The sequence below is a fragment of the Pogona vitticeps genome, chromosome 1 (assembly GCF_051106095.1).
Source record: "Pogona vitticeps strain Pit_001003342236 chromosome 1, PviZW2.1, whole genome shotgun sequence".
Taxonomy (NCBI): domain Eukaryota; kingdom Metazoa; phylum Chordata; class Lepidosauria; order Squamata; family Agamidae; genus Pogona; species Pogona vitticeps.
In genome coordinates, this window is record NC_135783.1 from 169,444,151 (window position 1) to 169,465,054 (window position 20,904).

The 20,904-nt window shown below is 44.2% G+C and overlaps 2 protein-coding genes across 3 annotated transcripts in view; one reads left to right on the forward strand and one right to left on the reverse strand.

Annotated features, from left to right (window-relative positions):
- Positions 1 to 6,763: 6,763 nt before the first annotated feature.
- MED4 (mediator complex subunit 4) overlaps positions 6,764 to 20,904 on the reverse strand; it is a 38,579-nt gene continuing 24,438 nt past the window's right edge. Inside the window, exons 1-7 of one of the 2 annotated variants that reach the window (XM_020814833.3) lie at positions 16,436 to 16,918; positions 13,425 to 13,491; positions 12,915 to 13,085; positions 11,873 to 11,930; positions 11,148 to 11,234; positions 10,740 to 10,871; positions 6,764 to 7,447 (exon numbers count right to left, since the gene is read on the reverse strand). In XM_020814833.3, coding sequence (XP_020670492.3) covers positions 7,275 to 7,447; positions 10,740 to 10,871; positions 11,148 to 11,234; positions 11,873 to 11,930; positions 12,915 to 13,085; positions 13,425 to 13,491; positions 16,436 to 16,758 — 1,011 coding nt within the window. In that variant the 5' untranslated portion in view covers positions 16,759 to 16,918 and the 3' untranslated portion in view covers positions 6,764 to 7,274. Of the gene's footprint in view, positions 7,448 to 10,739; positions 10,872 to 11,147; positions 11,235 to 11,872; positions 11,931 to 12,914; positions 13,086 to 13,424; positions 13,492 to 16,435; positions 16,919 to 20,904 lie in introns of those variants that run through there. The other variant, XM_078378702.1, reaches the window with a different exon arrangement.
- The window catches only part of SUCLA2 (succinate-CoA ligase ADP-forming subunit beta), a 47,325-nt gene continuing 43,348 nt past the window's right edge, over positions 16,928 to 20,904 (forward strand). The window contains exon 1 of the mRNA XM_020814831.3: positions 16,928 to 17,094. Within this exon, the coding sequence (XP_020670490.1) occupies positions 16,993 to 17,094 (102 nt within the window). The 5' untranslated portion in view covers positions 16,928 to 16,992. The remainder of the gene's footprint in view (positions 17,095 to 20,904) is intronic.

The following is a 20,904-nucleotide window of genomic DNA, read 5'->3' on the forward strand; positions in this document are numbered from 1 at the left end:
ATACAACTGGTTCCAGCGACGTTGCAGGAGTTGGCAGAACAACACGAACTGTCTACGGGATTCCGGCTCCGGATTTTGCCTCGAGGTTATCTCCTGAAGCCTTTTCCATCAGTGGATATAGCCACAAGGCAGTGGAGGTTCGAAATCAGAGTTTTCCTTCTCCTAGATGGGCTGCCTTACATGGCTGACGAGTCCCACCTACCCGGCCTGCTCCCTAATATTGCGGAGGTATGAGCCTACTCCTGAAACATTCCTGCCCCCAAGTGTATGAAATACTATTTGGCTATCCTATTTAGCAGATTAGAGTCAAAAAATAGAATGAGAGGATCTTGCGCGCCATCAGGCGTGCACTTCTGCAGGCACTAATTTAAAGCCAAAGCCCCGCCCCCTCAGACCATGTGGTCAAAGGGTCAGCCTACCAGGAAGATCTCACCAATTAAAATGTCCCCCAAACACAGCTCCCTCCTGCCTCTGCTTCCTCTTCAGGAAAGGGGCTTAGAGCTTCTGCAGGCACTAATTTAAAGCCAAAGCCCCGCCCCCTCAGACCATGTGGTCAAAGGGTCAGCCTACCTGGAAGATCTCACCAATTAAAATGTCCCCCAAACACAGATCCCTCCTGCCTCTGCTTCCTCTTCAGGAAAGGGGCTTAGAGCTTCTGCAGGCACTAATTTAAAACCAAAGCCCCGCCCCCTCAGACCATGTGGTCAAAGGGTCAGCCTACCTGGAAGATCTCACCAATTAAAATGTCCCCCAAACACAGATCCCTCCTGCCTCTGCTTCCTCTTCAGGAATGTTAATGTTCCCAAAAATAAGGTCTTCCTCTCTTTGAGGAGACTGTTCAACAGCTAGCTTCAGGGATTTAGCCATGTGAAAGATCATTTGAGTATACAAAGAGAAGTCCTCCGAGGGTGATGAAGGATGCAAGTCAGCAGCATTCGGACGTAGAGAGTCGCCTGGCATCGGAGTATCGATGGACACCTCTGATTCATCATCCTCTTCATGGTCAGAAGAGTCCTCACATCTCGGCCGGTCATCGTCTGATTGTGGAGGAAGAATAGGCTGGGGATGTTCAGATACGGAGTCGACCCGTTTCCGGATCATTGGCATCTGCCGTGGCGTACGAGAAGGCTGAGATGGAGGATATGACGAACCCTCAGCAGGCTTTGGAGCAGGAGCCTTATGGGGATCGGCGTTGAGAGGTCTCCTCGATGGAGGACTCCTAGGTGAGGATCAGGATCGAGAGGAAGAGGAATAAGAGTAACGGGACCTCTTCCTTCTTAGTCTTCTATCCCTCAACGTCGAAGAGGACTCTGTTGAATAGTCCCTCCTTCTGCGTCGATGGTGGGATCTCTTGCGCTCACGACTATAGTTGGAGTCGGTAAGGGAGGAATCCCTTCGGCGTCGATGCCCATGCTTATGCTTGTGGCGGTGGCAATGCTTTTTCGCTGGCGGTTCGTCTTCATCACGATCCGACAGTGGACGTCGAGGGGCAGGGCCCTCGACTGCCTTCACAGGTCGACCTCAAGGAGCAGGAGGAGACCTGGAGGGAAGCGATCCCGAGGTGACAGATGGGGATTGAGTTGCCCGCCCAGTCAGAATTGGGCTAGAAGGGGCGTTCGCTAAGCCAGTAATGATTTGACCAAGCTGGCTAGCCATAGGAGACCTTCCCACATCCACAGGCGGCTCCTGCCGAGGTGGAAGGGAGGTTCCAAGGTCGGATGTCGAGTCTCAGTCCCGAGACGAGTCCTCCAAGAGCGGAGAAGGCAGAGACGCAGAGACCGGTGGGACTACCAAAGTAATCTCTTTAGCCTTTGTCTTCGACTGTTGGGCTATCTTCTGCTACGAGGTCGAGGGAGCTGAAGACTCAGACGAAGCCTTCTTTCCCGCCACTTGCTTCTTAGCCTTAGGTTTAGAAGCTTTCTTAGCCGGCTTCACGACCTGTGAACAGCTATGGTGTCATAGTGGATAGAGTGTCAGGTGGGAACTCAGGAGGTCTTGAGTGAGGATCCTAGAGGAATGGATAGGAGCTTAAAAATAACTTTATTCTAAAAAGCTTCAAGGCCCCCTTGTCCTAATTATCAACTACCCATTTTCTTTAAATATGCTGCTGAAAATCTTAATTCCTTATTTTTTCATTTAAGCTATTGATAGGGAGCCAGGTATGTGGTACTCATCAGCCTGGGAAGGCAGCCCATCTAGGAGAAGGAAAACTCTGATCCCAAATGCACATGCTGTGAGAAGGAGGTGCTGCCATTACCCATGCGGCGAGGGAGCAGGCCAGGTAGGTGGGACTCGTCCGTCTGGGAAGGTAGCCCATCTAGGAGAAGGAAAACTCCGATTTCAAACCTCCACTGCCTTGTGCCTATATCCACTTATGGAAAAGGCTTCAGGAGTTCACCTCAAGGCATAATCCAGAGCCGGAGTCCCGGAGGCAGTTTGTGTCGTTCTGGCAACTCCTGCAACGTCGCTGGAACCAGTTGTATTGGCTCTTGCCTTTCCATTGGACTATTTCAGCAATGTGGAGAGAGGGGATTTGCTGCTTAGGTAACCGCCTGTCCTCCATATTATTTTTTCCAGGCTTCGTGCTCTGGAGAGGACACTCCAGCTTCGCATACAGCGTCTAAGTCCTTCATACAGAGCACGTTACCATAGTCTCTCGAGACTGAAGGATGCCTATGATTTCAGGCTCCTGAAAATGTCCAGAGTATACATTTTCCTTAAGATTATTTATTGTTAGAAGCCAGTTAGCACTAAAAGAGCATCTAATAGAAGACAAATCACTACAAACTATAATCTTCCTGCTTCCCTCAGCTTCTGAGAGTGAGAGAAGTTCTGACCATGCAGAAATTATGCATTTTTCTCATTTAATTTATTGAAAATATTTTTACTTCACCTTTCTCCTTGAAAAGCACCCAAAGTAACTTACAATGAAAGACCATATTTAAAGTTGAAAGCAATGAGTGTGCAATGGAGGTGGACATCCTTAAAAGACAATGTTTAAAACTAAAAACAATGAATAAAGAGGCATTTTACATCATTAATAGGCAACATTAAGGCAAAGATAAATAAGTACAGTGGTGCCCCGCATAATGAGCGATTTGTGTAATGATGAATCCGCATAGCGATGGCTTTTTTGCGATTGCAAAAGCATTTCGCTTACTGATTTTTGCATAGCGATGTTTTAAGAACAGCTGATCAATGGTTCCAAAATGGCCACCGGGGAAAAAATGGGCGCCCGCAGTGTTTTTGCGCTTACCGGGCAGCAAAAATGGCGGCCGGATGGAGGATCTTCGCTTAAAGGTGGGTTTTTCCCCATAGGAATGCATTAAACGTGTTTTAATGCGTTCCTATGGGCTTTTTTGCCCCGCATAGCGACGAATCCGTACAGCGACAATTTTTTTGGCACGGATTATTGTCGCTATGCAGGGCACCACTGTATACAATTATTTTTTTGAAAAATGCCATTCTGAAAAATGGAAAACACAAATAGTACTAAAAATCCATTCAAATAAGTAATGCTTGGCAATCACACACAGATAGCTAGTTACAAAGGGAAGATTTGCCTGAAGAGAAAGGTCTTTGCCTGCTTGCAAAAGGATTGCAAAGTTGGGGCCAGTCTAGCCTCCTGTGGGAGAGAGTTCAAAGTCTGGGAGCAGCAACAGAGAAGGCCCTCTCCTGTGTCCCCATCAGACATACCTGTGAAAGTGGTGGGACTGAGAGAAACACTTATCCTAATGACACCTGAGCTGGCTCATAATAGGAGATAGCTTGGACCCAGGCCATTAGGTTAAAACCAGCACTTTGAATTGTGCGCAGTAACTGACTGGCAACTAGTGGAGCTGCTGTAACAGGGAGGTTATGTGATCCCTGTAACCAGCCCCAGTTAACAGTCTCGCTGCTTCATTTTGGACCCACTGAAGTTTCCTAACAGTTTCCATAGGCAGCCCCACACAGAGCACATTACAGTAATCTAACCAAGAAGTAACATGGGCGTGTATCACAGCAGCCAGATCAGATCTCTCAAGAAATGGACATAGCTAGCACACTTATTTTAATTGTCAAATATACTCCTGGCCATTGCCAAGGAGAATTAGGGAAGAATTCAGGAGCACCCCCAACTGTACACCTGTGTTTTCAGCAGATGTGTAACCCCATCCAGCACAGGCTGCATCCCTATTCCTTGATCTGCCTTTCGACTGACGAGAAGCATCTCTATCTTGTTTGGATTAAGCTCTAATTTATTTACCCTCATCCAGTCCATTACTGATTTGTTGTTGCCTGGCGTGCTGTAGTCCATGGGGCGTCCGACTCTTCGTGACCGCATGGACCAGAGCATGCCAGGCCCTCCTGTCTTCCACTGCCTCCTGGAGTTGGGTCAAATTCATGTTGGTAGCTTCAGTGACACTGTTGAGCCATCTCGTCTTCTGTCATCCCCTTCTCCTCTTGCCTTCACACTTTCCCAACATCAGAGTCCTTTCCAAGGAGTCTTTTCTTCTCATCAGATGGCCAAAGTATTAGAGCCTCAGCTTCAGGATCCGTCCTTCCAGTGAGCACTCGGGGTTGATCTCCTTCAAAATGGATGTTCTCTTTGCAGTCCAGGGGACTCTCCAGCACCACAAAGCATCAATACTTCGGAGGTCAGCCTTCTTTATGGTCCAGGCCTTGCTTCCATACAGCACTACTGGAAAAACCATAGATTTGACTATGCATACCTTTGTCAGCAAAGTGATGTCTCTGCTTTTTAAGATGCTATCTAAGTTTGTCATCATTTTCCTCTCAAGAAGCAGGTGTCTTTTAATTTCGTGGCTGCTGTCTCCATCTGCAGTGAACATGGAGCCCAAGAAGGTAAAATCTGTCACTGCCTCCATATCTTCCCCTTCTATTTGCCAGGTGATGGGACCAGTGGCCATGATCTTAGTTTTTTTTTTTTGTTGTTGAGCTTCAGACCATTTTTTGCGCTCTCCTCTTTCACCCTCATTAAGAAATTCTTTAAGTCCCCCTCACTTTCTGCCACAAGGCAGCAATCCATGAAGGGGCTGCAGTTTGATACCAAACATTAATTAAGAGCTGAAGTAGCTTCCTCACATTTAGGTGGCAAGAAGTAGAGTTGGGTGTCATCCACATAGTGGTGACACCAATTTCCAAAACTCTGGATAATCTCTCCCAGTGGTTTCATGTGGATGTTAAATAAAATAAGAGACAAAACAGAACCCTAAGGAACTTCACAGGTCAATGGTCAGGGTTTTGAATAGGAGTCTTCCAGCACAAACCTCTGAGTTCTCCCCTCCAGGAAGGACTGGAGTAAAACAGTGCCCCCGAGTCCCATTCCAAAGAAATGGGTCAGAAGGACACTGTGGTTGATAACATCAAAAGCTGCTGTGAGGTCTAGTGAAACCAACAAGAACACAGATCCCCTATCCAGTTCCTGTCGTAGATAATCTACCAAGGCGACTGTAGCAACCCCAGACCTACTGGAGTATCCCACCCTGTAGTTATGCTGCCACCAACCCTTCGCTCTCACAAGTCACCCAGACCAGGAAGGGATTTTAATAAACAAGAGAACAAGGTTTATTGAAAAAACAAACAGGGTAAATAAAAGGATCAGGTAAATAGGATACTGGAACTTGGGATAGTCCCAATCATACACATACAACAGATTGGTTCCCACGGAACACTTTAGGGTAACGCACAGACCCTGAACTTATCCGTTCTGGCTACCTAGATAGAAACCTGAACCTATCAGGTATGTACTATCTGACGAACAGTTGTACCCAGTCTGACCCACAGACTCCAACTCCACTTCTCCACGTCAGCTCCACTACGATGGACTTTCCCCAAATATATATACAGTACAGCTTCTCCCCCCTGATGTCCCGCCTTCCACTCCCCATAGGATGGAACTTTCCCTCCAAACCCATGACAGACAGGTACCATCAGTGCTGTATGGTTGATAACATCAAAAGCTGCTGTGAGGTCTAGTGAAACCAACAAGAACACAGATCCCCTATCCAGTTCCTGTCGTAGATCATCTACCAAGGCGACCTAAGCCATCTCTGCCTCATAACCAGGCCTGAAGACAGACGGAAATGGATCTAGATGCTGTTTTATCCAGGAACCTCAAGCTGAGGGGCCACAACCCACTCTGGTACCTTCCCCAAGAATGGGATATTAGATACTGGTCGGTATGTATTCAGTGTTGTGGGGTCCAAAGAAGGTTTTTTTTAAAACAATGATCTTACTATTGCCTCATTTAAGCATAATGGGATCCTACTTCCTGTTGCAAGGAGGCCATTCGCCATTCCTCCTACCCAATCAACCAGTCAGTCCCTTTCTGGTTAGTGATCTTACTGATCATATACACATATTTTGTCAAAACTAACCAGGATTCCTCTATTCATGAGTAATGGTGCTGATGCATGCTACCCAATAATCTCTTATAGTAGCAGTGGGTGAACGAAGTGGTTTGCATCATGTTTGAAACCAGAAAAAAGGTGGTGCTCAGGGTTGTTTCTTCCCCAACAAGCCAAAGAAACAAGTCAAGAACTGCCTTTCTCTGGCATGTTGACGTAAAAAGAAACCAGAATACAGGCTCCTGTCACATTTGATCATTTTGCTAAACAAGCCACTGTTTGAAGCAGCCATGATCAGTCAGTATCCACTAAGACAATGGCATTTCTGCAACAAGCCAGAATTCTACAGAATTCTAGTTTCTCATGACATCCATATGTAACTAATGTCCTCAGACTGCACAATATAAAGACAATTTATATTACAAAATGAGTTTATTACCATGTTCTGTAGAAACTATATGCAATCTAATGAGTTGGAAACAAATCACAAATATTAAGTAAAAAACAAGTATGTCTATACATCAACTCTCATTTTCTGTGTTAATACGACTGACAGCAAATTGGATTTGGAGATTCCATAAGGGGAAAAAGTGTTGATGGCATGTTCTGTTACTTCTTCCCCCAAGCCTCTCAAAATATGTACTCTGGACAGTTGGAAGGCAGTGTGGCTATTGGCCACTTTGAAGCAAAACCATGATTCGCAACTTCCAATGGTACTCATTACATTTTCCCCAGATTTTATTTTATCAATAAAGGTAAATTGAAATACATTGTGTCACAGCTAATGGAAATGAGCTCAGTAACCTCCAGCCCTCTTGCCAACTGTGTTGAATTCAGAATTAGTTATGCTTAGAGCAGACGCATACACATTTAATTGTTTATAAGCTTTATCAGCACTAAAGTAAATACAATCAGTTGTAGTCCCTAATCTGAGTCACTACTGCTACTTGAGGAATCTGTTGACATAACCTCTACATCATCTTCATTCTCTTTATTATGTCCTGGAGGTTCTAGCATAAAGTCATTGCTGTGATTTGGAGGTAGCATGTTGATTGACATATCATTTGACTGCCAGGGATATTGAGGAGCAAGTACATCTAAAAGAAAAACCAAAACAAAACATAAATCAATAATCAGACAATGACCCAGTGGCTGAAATTCAGTAATACAGTGGTGCCTCGCTTGACGAGGATTATCCGTTCCAGCAAAATCGCTGTAGAACGAAATCGTCGTCAAGCGAAAGTAAAAAACCCATTGAAATGCACTGAAAACCAGTGCAATGCATTCCAATGGGTGAAATACCTCAGTGTCCAGCGAAGATCCTCCATAGGGCGGCTCTTTTCCGGTGCCTGTAAAGCGAAAAAGCCTTCCTAAACACAGCGGGTGGCCATTTTAAAACCTGACAATCAGGTGTTTTGATCGTCGTAAAGCAAAAAATTGGTTCCCAAAAACGATCATCAAGTGATTTTTTCCTATTAAAACATCGTTTTGCGATCGCTAAATACTCATTGTTAAGCGATTTCCTCATCTACCAAGGTAATCGTCAAGCGGGGCACCACTGTACGTGCATACTAGAATAGGCCCATTAAAGCAATGGAAGATACAGTGAAGTTAACTCTCCTAACGTCTACTAATTCAATGGGCCTATTCTAGTTCCAGTTTAACACTGGATTCCAGCCATTATTTTCACGGTAATGTATTAAATTAACTTGGAACCAAATTTCAGAGAACAAAGCAAAATTCTTTATAAAATATTTATAAAGATTTGAACTGAAGAGAAACCATTAAAACATAGCTGGGCAAAAGAAAGCAAGTGAAGTTGCATTGACTTAAACAGGAAAGTGTACTTAATTTTCCTATTAAATCCTCTTTGGTTTCATTTAATATTTTCCTAATGTTTCCTTCTTCAGAACTTCTTTGTAGATAACAGGAGGGCATCCTACAATAAACCTGATTCTATTTCCCCCATTGCCCAGCTAATTAGGTAGGTGGCAAGAACAACTGCAGTTGCAATGCTTTTAGCAGTGAAACAACAATCATGAAGAGAACTAGTGGGGTAGGAGGAGCCATTTAATTTCACCTTAATCCCATCACAAGCTCCACCCTCGGCTATCCTGATGCAGAAGATTCCTCTTTCCCAGTTAGGAAAGGAAGCAATTTATGTTGAGGGAGAAGGTCTATGTGCATACTTGTACAGTGGTCCTTCGCTTAACGAGCGCACCGTATAACGACGAAATCGCATAGCAATCCATTTTTTCGGATCGCTAATGCGATCGCTCAACGTTTTTCTAATAGGGCAAAATTCGCTTTGCGAAGATCGGTAAGTGTTTTGCTTACCAATCTTCGCAAAATGAAGCCCGACGATCAGCTGTTCGGCGGCCAAAATGGCTGTCGGAAGCCCGGAAATGGCCCAAAATGGCCACGCGCAGCGTTTTCGTGCCCTCGTTAAGCGAGGCGAAGGCGCGAAAATGGCTGCCGGCCATTAAGAAGCATCGCTGAACGGTGAGTATTCGGCCCATTTGGAATGCATTAAACCATGTTTAATGCGTTCCAATGGAATTCCCTGCCCTGTTCAACGATGCTTCAGCATAGCGAAGGTTAATCCGGAACGGATTAACCTCACTATGCGGGGCACCACTGTATACATACAGTGGTGCCTCGCTTAACGAGCGCACCGTATAACGACGAATCTGCATAGCGATCCCGTTTTCGGGATCGCTAATGCGGAGGCATAGCGTCGGCCCCAATGGGCAAAACTCGCACAGCGAAGATCGGTAAGCATTTCGCTTACTGATCTTCGCTTTGCGACGCCCGCAGATCAGCTGTTTGGCAGTTTCAAAATGGCCGCCGGATGCCCCAAAATGGCCGCACGCGTTTTTGCACCCTCCCCTCGCTTACCGAGGGCGCAAAAATGGCTGCCAGACCCTGGAAACTTTGCTAAACGGTGAGTTTTGTGCCCATTTGGAACGCATTAAACAATGTTTAATGAGCTTCCCCGTTCCGTTTAGCAAAGTTTTCACATATCCAAGGTTAATCCGGAACGGGGCACCACTGTACATGTCTGTGTCTTTGTGGTAATATTGTATGTATAGGAATGTCCCAGCCTAATATTAAAAAAGTGATGGATATGTTTACTTCTGAAAATGTAAAAATGTTAAAGAAAGTTAAAATTAATGGAATGTGAACTGCTTTCCTTTGCATGGATTATGCCCCAGGAGTTTAAATTTAAATGAGCTTTCTCCTTTTGCCCAACAGCTCATAGCTAGCAATGCAGCCCACAAGAACAAAGTACAGACATAATACGGCCCAAATGCCAACTGTGGTTTGCCCCTCTACCCTATTTTGGCACTGTAAGCAGTCCTCCTTCTCCTCTTTGTCCCAGTTTTGAAGATGGCTGTGGATTTGCACTTTTTAAATTTGCACTTTTTAAATTTTCTTTTTCTGGATGACCAACATTGGCTCAAGGCAACTCAAAAAACTGCTTCTGCTTTCAAATTGTTTCTTGGCACTAAGCAGGGTTAGTTAAAAAAAATCAAGAGCAGAAATTCTTTTAGTACTGACTTTCTTTCTAGAGAACAATTAAGAAAATTAAAATCAAATACATTTTTGTTCTCCTAATCTATTCTAATACATGTACAGTGGTGCCTCGCTTAACGGGTGGCCCGTTTAATGACGAATTCGCATAGCGACAATTTTTTGTGATCTTTTTTTGCAATCGCATTGCTATGTTTTTAGTGGGAAAATATCGCTTTGCGGTGATCGGTACCCTGTTTCGCATACTGATCTTCACATAGCAATGGTTTTCCAACAGCTGATTGGTGGTTCCAAAATGGCCACCGGGTAAAAAAATGGCCGCCCGCTGTTTTTACTCGGATTCCTCACTTACCGGGCAGCGAAAATGGCCACCGTATGGAGGATTTTCGCTTAAAGGTGATTTTTTTGCTCATAGGAACGCATTAAACGGGTTTTAATGTTCGCATAGTGACGAAATCGCTTTGCAGCGATTTTTACTGCACAGATTATCGTCGCTATGCGGGGCACCACTCTATATTCTTCCACGCTAAGCCTATCTAACATTATTCCTCCAATGCTTCGTTATCAATCATTTGGTTCATTCAATCACCACTATTCAATGGAGATGTTCCATCTTTCCTTATTTTCAAATTACTATTAATAATAATGTGTGGTCAAGTCAATTCCAACTTATGCTGAATCCAATGTGTTTTAAAAGTCTATTAGATGCTCTCCTTTCTGTGCAGCTTGCCCAAGGCTGCACAGGCTGCCTCTTCTCCTAGAAGACCCAGCAGGGAACTAAGCTCCCAGGCCTTAGCTCTAGAGTCAGGTGCTCCAACCCCACTGATCTATCCAGTCAACATAATTTTTCAATACCTGGTAATCTGCCTGCTGCAAGTGCATCTCCTGGTAAGTGTCCATTGACTCCATTTGCTGATGGATTGTTCATCTGACCCAGCAGACCACTCCTCATTTCTAGATCTGTTGGGTATGGCCTCCTTGGATCACCTTAAAAATATAGCTTTACTAGCAAAACTGAAACAGTTTGTGTGCACGTTAACATATGATCCCTCAACAGCCTTCCCTTTTAATGGCTGTTTAAACAGTACTACGTACAAACCATACATATCTAAGACATTATGTATTTTACAGCATTTCTCTGAAATTTAACAAAAAATAGTACAAATATGTATATACTTTTAACTGCCAGAGATGCAGCACTTAAATAACCAACTATCAGTGAAATTGTGATAGAAATATATCGTTGTAAAACTTGTTACTCACCTGGCACCCATGTGAGAGGAGCACAAACAGCATTGCTAGCACTAATTCTGTGAGCATATTTAATTATTTCTTCTGATGAAATTGCTCCTGCAAAGACAAAAATAGATGAGATAAGGACAAGAGTTAACTGGGAATAAAAGATCCAGTAACAGTGTCAAGCCAGGAAAGAAATGTAAGAGCTATAACAACAGAAGAATGATTTTTCATTTGCCAACTCACAATTCTCCTTCATTTCTTCTGCCTTGATTCTTAAGACTTGTTTACATTATGAGCCGCTACATTTATATGCTATTTCTTTAAGGATCACATTTTCTGACATTACAATAGCATGAGATGTCTTGAAGTTTCCAAATTGTATTGTGCCTCCCTATTTCTTAAACTGGTTTCTTCTACTTTTCCACACAAATCAAACAAAGCTCTTGTGCTCACTACAAATGGGCAACCCACATGCCTGTCAATAAAGGCACTACTATTCAAGACCGATTAAAACAATGGCTAAAAGTAGTTTGCAACTAGAGTAGCCTCACTGAATCAGTAGGGATTCGGTGAGTCCACTCCTCCAGAAGGATGCCATTGCCCTTGGAAACAAAGCTTGAGAATGCCACTGCTACAGCCAATTCAACAGCTGGGTTTTGAAAGTGGGGAGAATTTCCCCTCTCCAGTATAAATTAGTGTTGAAACAGACTTTAACACTTCCATAAATATAGTCAAAATGCGTAACTTACCCTTTCTTGCTTTTTCTACTGACTTGAGTTTTTCTTTGGCTTGATAGACAGCTGTGGCCTAAGTATAAAATGGTATTTACTGGTGAACTGATCTGTAACCAGAGGTTCAATAAGCTGGACTCTCTAAAACCTATTTATAACTAAAATGACTTTAATACAAGGGTTTGCCCAGGTAATCCCAGCTAAACTAGAAATTCTCCATGATAACAAGAACATTTAATTGATACTAGAAGCCTGCCAGTAATTTATGCCAGTGTAAGTGGAATGGTGTAAATTGCCACAATGTAAATTGTTACTTTATTTTTAATTACTCACAGCGACTTAGCTTTTCAAAGAATAATTTTAACTATATTCTTAAAGACCACAGAAGTATGTGCAGTTTGCAGGCACAATGGTTGCAGCCAATGTCCTGTCTAAGTCCAGTTACTTTTTTAAAGGACAAAAGTTCTCACTCACTAGTTTACAACTGCAATGTAATGAAGTTACACTTACCAATGCAAAGAAATCACTTCCTTACTTTCAAGCTCTACCTTTAAATTTCAAAATAAACTTTCCAAGTTCTGGCCCAGCCTAGAGGTTCACTCAAGACGTAGATATATAGGAAACTAACCCCAGCAGAAAGACAACATGCAAAAATGAGAAAAACAACGAAAGGGTAGAAATGAAGACTGGGGGTCAAAAGGAAAGAGAAACACATGTTCAGCTAAATGAGGGGACTCACAGAAGTGAGAAAACCCAAGTCACAGGAAGAGAAGCAAAAGACTTTTCAAGTGCAATCTCCACCAGCCCTAATTAGCCCAGCCAAAGGTGAGAAATATTGGGAACTGCAGTCCAGCAACATCTGGAAGGCAATAAATTGCCCACAAGATAGGAACTGGGACAGACGTCAGAAGGGGAAGACTTTCAGCAGACTAATTTGTTGCATATACAAATGTGAGTGAAAAATGAAAACCATTAAATAAACATGTTCATTTTCTGTACATGGCTCACTTCATGGACATGAATGCCTGTAAGCATGCAAACATTTTACCAACACACTCACCAGTATGTGCTCAGCTTCTTTCAGTTGCTTTTGAAGCTGCTGAATATCACTGTCTCTCTTCACTACCACTTTTTCCAATAGCTGCATTTCATGGTGGATTTTACCTTGATCAACAGCCAATTTCATTAATTCCTGGAACTCTTTATCCCTTTGAATCAACAAATCCAGGATCTGTCCAAAAATATAGTTATATGTCAGTGGGATTATTAAAAGAAAAAATGAATGGGACTGGCTATCAGTTTTGGGATAGTTTCCTGAAACCTTTTTCTTTCTTTTTTTGGCCTTAAAATACAGTCTAAAAGACATGATACAAATGGATAAAGGCTAGGAAAAGAAAAGGGTGCAAAAAGACAAGAATACCATGAAAAGTTCATAAGACCCCTGATGGCTCACACAAAGACTGATTTATTAAGGCCAACATTCTATTTTCATAGATGATTTAGATGTTATATAAAGAATAAAAGCCTGAACTGCTTTGATTTTTTTACAGTATTTTAAATGTTTGTTTACCTGGCTCTCCTCTCCAGCTTGTGCAAGTTTCTGGTTTCTTGAAACTGCCAACATTTCAATCAGTTCCCTTAGCAAAGATGTCAGGTGGAAAAAAGAGAGGAAGAGAAAGCTGTAGTTTCTGAGAATGGAATTACATCTTTAAATTCCACACTGCAAGCAAACTTTAGACATCACAGCTTTCAGAAACACAGGAATGTTCTCACACCAGTATTAAGTCCATTCTTGTCTCCCACTGCTCACATTCAATTATGATAATTACAGCTAGGCCAGAATCCTCTTTCTTGCATCTTAAGGTGGAAAACAAATATAAATCACTGCTACTTACTTATCCTGGCATGAGTAAGTAATAAAAGTTGGTCTATATGTTTTGTCACAGAAAAGAAGCAATTTACCCATACCGATTGGAAATAAAGCAACTATTTAAATGTGTGCAAATATAATTTTCCAAGTCTTTTAACATTTATTCTCTCTTTCAGATAGAAGTGAGAATTTTTAAATGGAAAATAAAGGAATAAAATATGTTAATGCCTACTGTGACGAGTTAATAGAAGTATGTCCCATGTAAAATAAATATAGCAATTCTTGTTTAAACTGGTATTTTTGCTCCTAGTTGTTAAATCAGTAATGGGAAGCATGTAACTTTCCAAATGTTGAACTATAAAACTCATTATTATTCCTCACTACTGAAAGATGCTGACTAGGGAACATAAGGACGACAAATGTGGAATTTAAAAAGCTGTGAGGAGAGAGGGTGTGCTGTCTAACCTTCCTCCCACCACACCATTTGATTTGAATAATTAGCAAATATGTGATTTACTTAGCTTATATTTATACATTATTCAGATTAAATACATACATTGCCTTTAAACATCCTTTCCCAATGAAATTTAATTTGGGAAACTGTAAGACAACCCTTTTAGGCTAAGAAAGAGTGATTGGCCCTAAATCCAGCAAGAATTGGTGTCAAGTTTAATTAATTAACTTTTACCCCCCTTAAAAAGGACCCAAGGTGGCTTACACTATTAGAATATTTAAAGCTTAAAAACAGTAAGCATACAAATAAAGGATTAAAAAACCAATACTACTCTAAGAACATTAAACAAAAGCAATACTAAAAACACATTCAAAGCAATAAGGCACAACAACCCATTAAAAAACCCCAGGCAGGTAGCCAGTCACTCAGGGAAAGTTTGCCTAAGGAGAAATTATCTATTATGTATGTATTTATTTAAAATATTTTTACTCCACCTTTCTCCTCAAAAGGACCCAAAGTGGCTCACTTCATTAAAAGGACAATATACAAAAACTAAAAACAGAAAGTGTACAAATATTTAAAAAAGAATTAAATACATATCATTAAAATGGTAAAGTCAATACAGTACTAAAACACATTTAAAAGCAACAGAGCACAAAATCCTTCTCAGACTGCCACACAATAAGGAAAAGAAAAAGGTGTTTGCCAGCTTGCGAAACGACAGCAAAAATCGAGCCATATGGGAGGGAGATTCCAGAGTCTGGGAGCAGCAACAGAGAAGACCCTTTCCTGTGTCCCCATCAGACAATCCTGTGAAGGTGGTTTGGCCAAGAGAATGGCCTCTCCTGATGACCTTAACACCCGAGCAGGCTCATAAGGAGAGATGCGGTCTTTGAGATAGCTTGGGCCCAGGCCATTTAGGGCTTTGTAGGTTAGAACTAGCACTTTGAATTGTGTCTAGAAATGGATTGGCAGGCAGTAGAGCTGCTGTAAGGGGGAGGGGTTGTCATGTGGTCCCTGTGATCAGACTATCAGCAATCTGGTTCCCACATTTTGGTTCTGGGCACTATCCAAAGGAATCCCACACAGAGTGTATTACAGTAATTCAGCTGGGATGTAACTAAAGTCACCTGTCACTAGGGCCAGATCAGAGCTCTCCAGGAACAGGCACACTAGTTTTAATTGTGGAAATGCACCCCTGGCCATCTCCAAAACCTGGGCACCCAGGCCTCAGAGATGAATCTAGGTGCACACCCAAGCTGTGCACCTGTGTTTTCAGGGGTATAGCCCCACCCAGGACCCTATTCCTTCATCTGCATTTTGACTGATCAGGAGCACCTCCGTCTTCTCTTGATGAAGCTTCAGTTTTTTCACCCTCGTCCAGTCCCTTGCTGTTACCAGACGCTGATCTAAAGCCTGTTCTCAAGAAGAAACTCTCTTCAGGCACACAAGCAAGGAAACAAAAGAAAATCTTGTCCTGTCCTCCCTGCGTCTGCCTTTCTACCTTTAACGAAATCCCAGTGGGCTCAAAGGGGGGGGGAAGGGGAGGGAAGGACCAAGAGCCCTATACTAATGACACCTGCTTAGGTACTGAGGCCACGGGGGGGGGGTGCCGGACGGGCTCCACTGAGGGGGGGGGCGGCGGGAGGCACGAGTCCTCCCTGAGAGACCAGCGGTGCCCCTTTCTTGTCACGAGGAGCAAAACTGGAAGTCTGTTTGTGAGGCCTTTCTGTTAAGAAGCCAGACCACACGTACAATATTCCTCTCCTTTAAGCACAAAATCTTTCCATTCGTTTTTACTGTTCTTACACATGCCTTCTTTGAAAAAGGTCACTTTCTGGAGCCGCTCTGGCACCTGGGCTAGTCTCGGAGCTCTCTCTACTCTAAAAAGAAAGCTTTAAAAAGGCCGCCCCTGCCCCTGCATAAATAACAACGCAGTAAGAACTACGCATTACTCACTACCTGAATACCACCATGCGTTTTATATAACCTCACATTTACGGCCTGTTTACAACAGGGGTCGGTAATTTACGGCCCCGGAGAGGCTACTGACGCCGCCCCCCCCTTCGTACGACCTGCCAGCGGCTATAGAGCTGAAATGCAACCACCTTTGTGGGTCGGGTGGGGGGTTTCCTTCAGCGACCCTTTGGGGCCCCCGGGCGGGACCCTTCCCCCCCCGTGACTCCACCACCTTTCCCTCGGGGGTTGGGCCACGCCAGCAGCCGCGCACCGAGATGGGGGGGGGGGGGATACTTACCTGGCCAGGAGCTCCAGATCCTCCAGCGCCGCCAGAAGCCGGTCCCGGGTGCTGTTCCGCTCTCCAGCTCCGAGCGCCGCCATGCCCGACCTCGGCGGGAGGGGTGGGGGCGGGGCCGGAGGAAGCCCCGCCCGCCGGTGAGAACGAAACGGTGGGAAGGAACAAAGGCCCGCTCGGAATGGAAGGGGAGGAAGCCCCTGGGAGAGACAGCGCCCCCTGGAGGCTCTGGGTGGTATGACCACCAATGACGGCGTTGAGTAGCTAGAGCGGCGCTTGAACTCTCTCGCCCAGCTTAAAACATTCAGCACAACGATCCTATCCATGCCTTGTCACTTTTATGCCGAAGGAAAACATTTCAAAGCTTTATAGGCACGCAAAGCCGAGCAAGCGGTTCGGCGCGAGGAACCCGTTTTTCCAAGTGCAAGCTTCACATTCCTGCCGGCTCGCATTTCCCCCCGTCCCGCCCTCCGTTGGGTACATTTTATGCGCAAGCGCGGTTGCGAACTCGGGCGCTCTCCAGAGCCGAGGGGGCTGGAAAGCAAGGAGGGGTGAACAACATGGCCGCCTCCATGATTTGCACCCGGGCGGTGACCGCGGCCGCCAGGCAGCTCAGAGGCTACCAGGGCGGTGGCTACGCCGGCTTAAGCGCCGCTGCCCAGGTGAGGAAGGCGCGGGGCTAGGGCTGGGTGGGGGGACTTGGCCTCTCCGGTGTCTCTCATTCTCTCCGCCGCTCCCCCCTGGAAGAGCGCCTGGAAGAAGCAGGGCAGAGAAGCGGGAGTAGTGGTGGTGGTGGTGGGGACGGGACGCCCTTCACCTGCCGGCGCCGAGCCGCGGCAATGCAGGCGTTGCTGAAGGACGGGCTGCCCCCACAGCGCCTCAGGGGAGCGGGCGCGGAGAAGGGCGGGGAGACGGGGGGGGGTCTCAGCAAGGTCCCCGCTGGGCTTCTTTCCCAGGCAGCTGTTTCTTTCTGGCACCGACTCTCAGGGTCCGAGGAGGGCTGAGCGCCTTTGCTTAAGGGGGGGGGGAGAGCAGAGAAAAGGGACGGGGTGCTTCCCTCTCGGCTGGGAGGAACGACTGAGCAAGGCTTGGGAAGGGGGGGGGGACCGTCCTTAAGGATCACCGCTGTACTCTAGCAGCTATTTCCAAAAGGTAAATATTGTAGTCTGTCCTAGCAAAAGCCCTAAGGATTCCGGTGCCCCTTTAAAGATTAATTGGTTATAGCACAGCTGAATGACTATTACACGGCCAAAGAGCCCGAAAAACCCACAACAACCATTACACTTAGCTACCCTGTTTCCCCGAAAATAAGACAGGATCTTATATTAATTTTTGCTCCAAAAAACGCATTAGATCTTATTTTCATGGGGTGTCTTTATTTTTTTTCATGTATGGCAATCTACATTTATTCAAATACAGTCCTGTCATCATCTTCTGGTTGCGGCACAAGAATGGAGGGCAGGCTTTCATTTAACTGGGGCTTATTATTGGTTTAGGGCTCATATTACAAGCATCCTGAAAAATCATACAAAGGCTTATTTTCAGGTTAGGTCTTATTTTCAGGGAAACAGGGTATTTACACTTATGCTACAATAAAGCACCATGGAACTCTATTGCTCTTGGTGGTCGCGTTTGTCCCGAACCAATTCTTTGTAATACTTCACAAATTGTGTAGAAAGGGAAAGGAAGGGCAATGTCCTCTGTTGGTTTTACCCATGTGTAGACAGTGTTCATAGATACTTCATGTTTTGATTTGTATTATTTATTGGCTGCTGTTGTGAACCTGCTGTGGAAATGATCAGGTAGATGAAACAGAATGCAACAGAGTGAGGGTGGGGGTCGGGTGAGCAGCTGATGGTGAGACGGGATGGGTATAAGAGATCAAGAATAGGAGACTGACAAAAGTAGCTTTAGTATCAAATTTATTGTAAGCACTTATTTTATGCACCTGTGTGAGGGTTTTTCCTTTATGATGGGTTGATCCATCCCTCGTGGTCATGGCAGATTAGACACCCAACATTTATTTTGAGAACCGCAAGAAAACTATGTAAGTCAACTTTAGTCTTTAACAACTCTTCAGAACACAATGGAGTAATAAATGGGTTTTTCTCATGAACTAGGAAGGGGATCTGGCAGGTGTGGTCCCAAAGTTATCCTACATCTTCTGTCTCGTAAGTTCATCAGCGCTGGTTCTGGTGATGACAGCAACAGGGACAATTGTTCTCCCCGGGGAGTCTTGGGTGTGTATGGGCTCATCTCTCAGGTGTGGAATTTCCCAGGTTCCTGGGCTGTATATCTCACCAATCCGGGCCTATTTATCCATCTCTCCCTTTATTTCTTTTCTCCATCTTAGCCCTTTCTTCTGTGATCTTTCTTCCCCACTCTCATGCCTCTTTTCAGGTACCTTCTCTCTCTGCCTCTTGTCAGCCTCTTCCCATGGCACCATCAATCTCTCCCATTTATGGGTGCATGGCTTCTCAACTCAGATCCATTCCCACCCCGGGGGCAGGATAAGGAGAAGGTGGCATAGACTTCCACTTCCTGTTCCTGTTAGACAGAGCTATGAAAGCCATGGAAGAGCTGTTTATAGAGCTATGAAAGCAATAGAGGAGCTGTTCATAGAGCATTAACAGCTCTATAGTCTACATACAGTGGTACCTCGACTTACGAACGTCTCCACTTATGAACATTTCGAGTTACGAATGGCTCTGTTTGCAAAATTTTGCTTTGACTTGCAAATGGAGCTTCGACTTACAAACAAAAATAACCCTTTCCTGTCCTTTTTTTGACCTAAGTTCATCTTAGGTCAAAAGAAGAAAAAAATTAAAAAAATTATCCCCCTAGTGGTAGAGTATAGACTAATCGGCTTTGCATTTGTTCCTATGGGAACGAATGCCTCTACTTGCGAACAACGCCTCGACATGAGAATGAAAAACAGCCGGGATGGATTAAATGGTTTTCAATGCATTCCTATGGGAAATTTTACGAATGTAAAATACGAACGCCATTCCAATACGGATTAAGTTTGTAAGTCTACGTACCACTGTAGTTCTTATATTCCATCCCTCTTCCTGCAGTGCCCCTGCCTGGGATTCATGGCACCCCCCTGGAGCTATGGCACACAGTTTGGTAATTCCTACTGTTCAATAATGATACATGGGAATGCTATGACTTGGTAGCTGATATGGCTGAACTGAAACAATCAAATCATCAAAGGGAAAGCTTAGGAAGCTTGTTGAGATTAGATACAGGGTTGCAACAAAACCATAAACTTTAGATAGGAGCTGTCTCAAAAAAACCATTATAGTCAGTAGGCTCACAGATCCCTTGGTACAGATTAGTTTTATTGAAACACTGCAAAGAAAAGAACAGGTCACATGATGATTTTGATTGCTTTGAGACAATTGGAGATGACAGTCTATCCAAAATTTCTCTGTAATGTACATGGCATTTTCATAAAAGATCATGCATGGAAGACAGATTACGCATCTTTGTTTATCTAAACCAAAGTATCTGGAAGAGGCAGTGGGGTTGGTGTGACTGATGAAGACCGCAGATGGATGAGAGTTGTAGTCTCTTGAAAGTAGATGAGAGAGGCTAATTTGAAGTGAAACCTGATGGTTCTGCTTTACACAGTGTTGTTCACTGGGTTAACTACAAAAGTATATAGTCGCTTTGAAACGTTCTCAGCAAGAACAGAGAGAAATATTCTCATATTGGATAATCTCATATTGGATAATCATTTGGATAATCAAGAAAAAAGATGGACCATTTGGGAAGAAGCTGCTGGTGATGCCAGTTAGAACATAATCAAAAGTCTTGTTCTTTAGATATGGCATGAAATAAACAACAGAGTGGCAAGAAGTCTTGGGACTTGCTATATTGTACATTTTGCCATTGTGGAACTCATTGACTGTGCTGGAATCTACCGTCCCTGGACTGCTCCTGTTGTCTTAGTGACAGAAAAAAAGAGATGGCATTATCAGGTTTTATATGGATTACGAATGGCTAAACAATGTTATTATCAAGCATTCATATCCACTACCATTAAATAGATCCCTGATTTGCCACTGCTCAGCCTTAGATTTAGTTGATGAATATTGGCCTGTGGAGATTCTTCAGGAAGTTATTTTCCATTAGAATCAGCTCCTGATGATGCCTGTGATGAACTAAGGGCCTGTCTGGCTGGGGGAATTTGGAGAGGTCTAGTTCAAGCTTAAGGGACGTGGTGGCGCTGCGGGCTAAACCGCAGAAGCCTATGCTGCAGGGTCAGAAGACCGAGCAGTCCTAAGATCGAATCCACGGGACGGAGTGAGCGCCCATCACTTGTCCCAGCTTCCGCCAACCTAGCGGTTCGAAAGCGTGTAAATGCAAGTAGATAAATAGGGACCACCTCGGTGGGAAGGTAACAGCGTTCCGTGTCTAAGTTGCACTGGCCATGTGACCACGGAGGATTGTCTTCGGACAAAAAC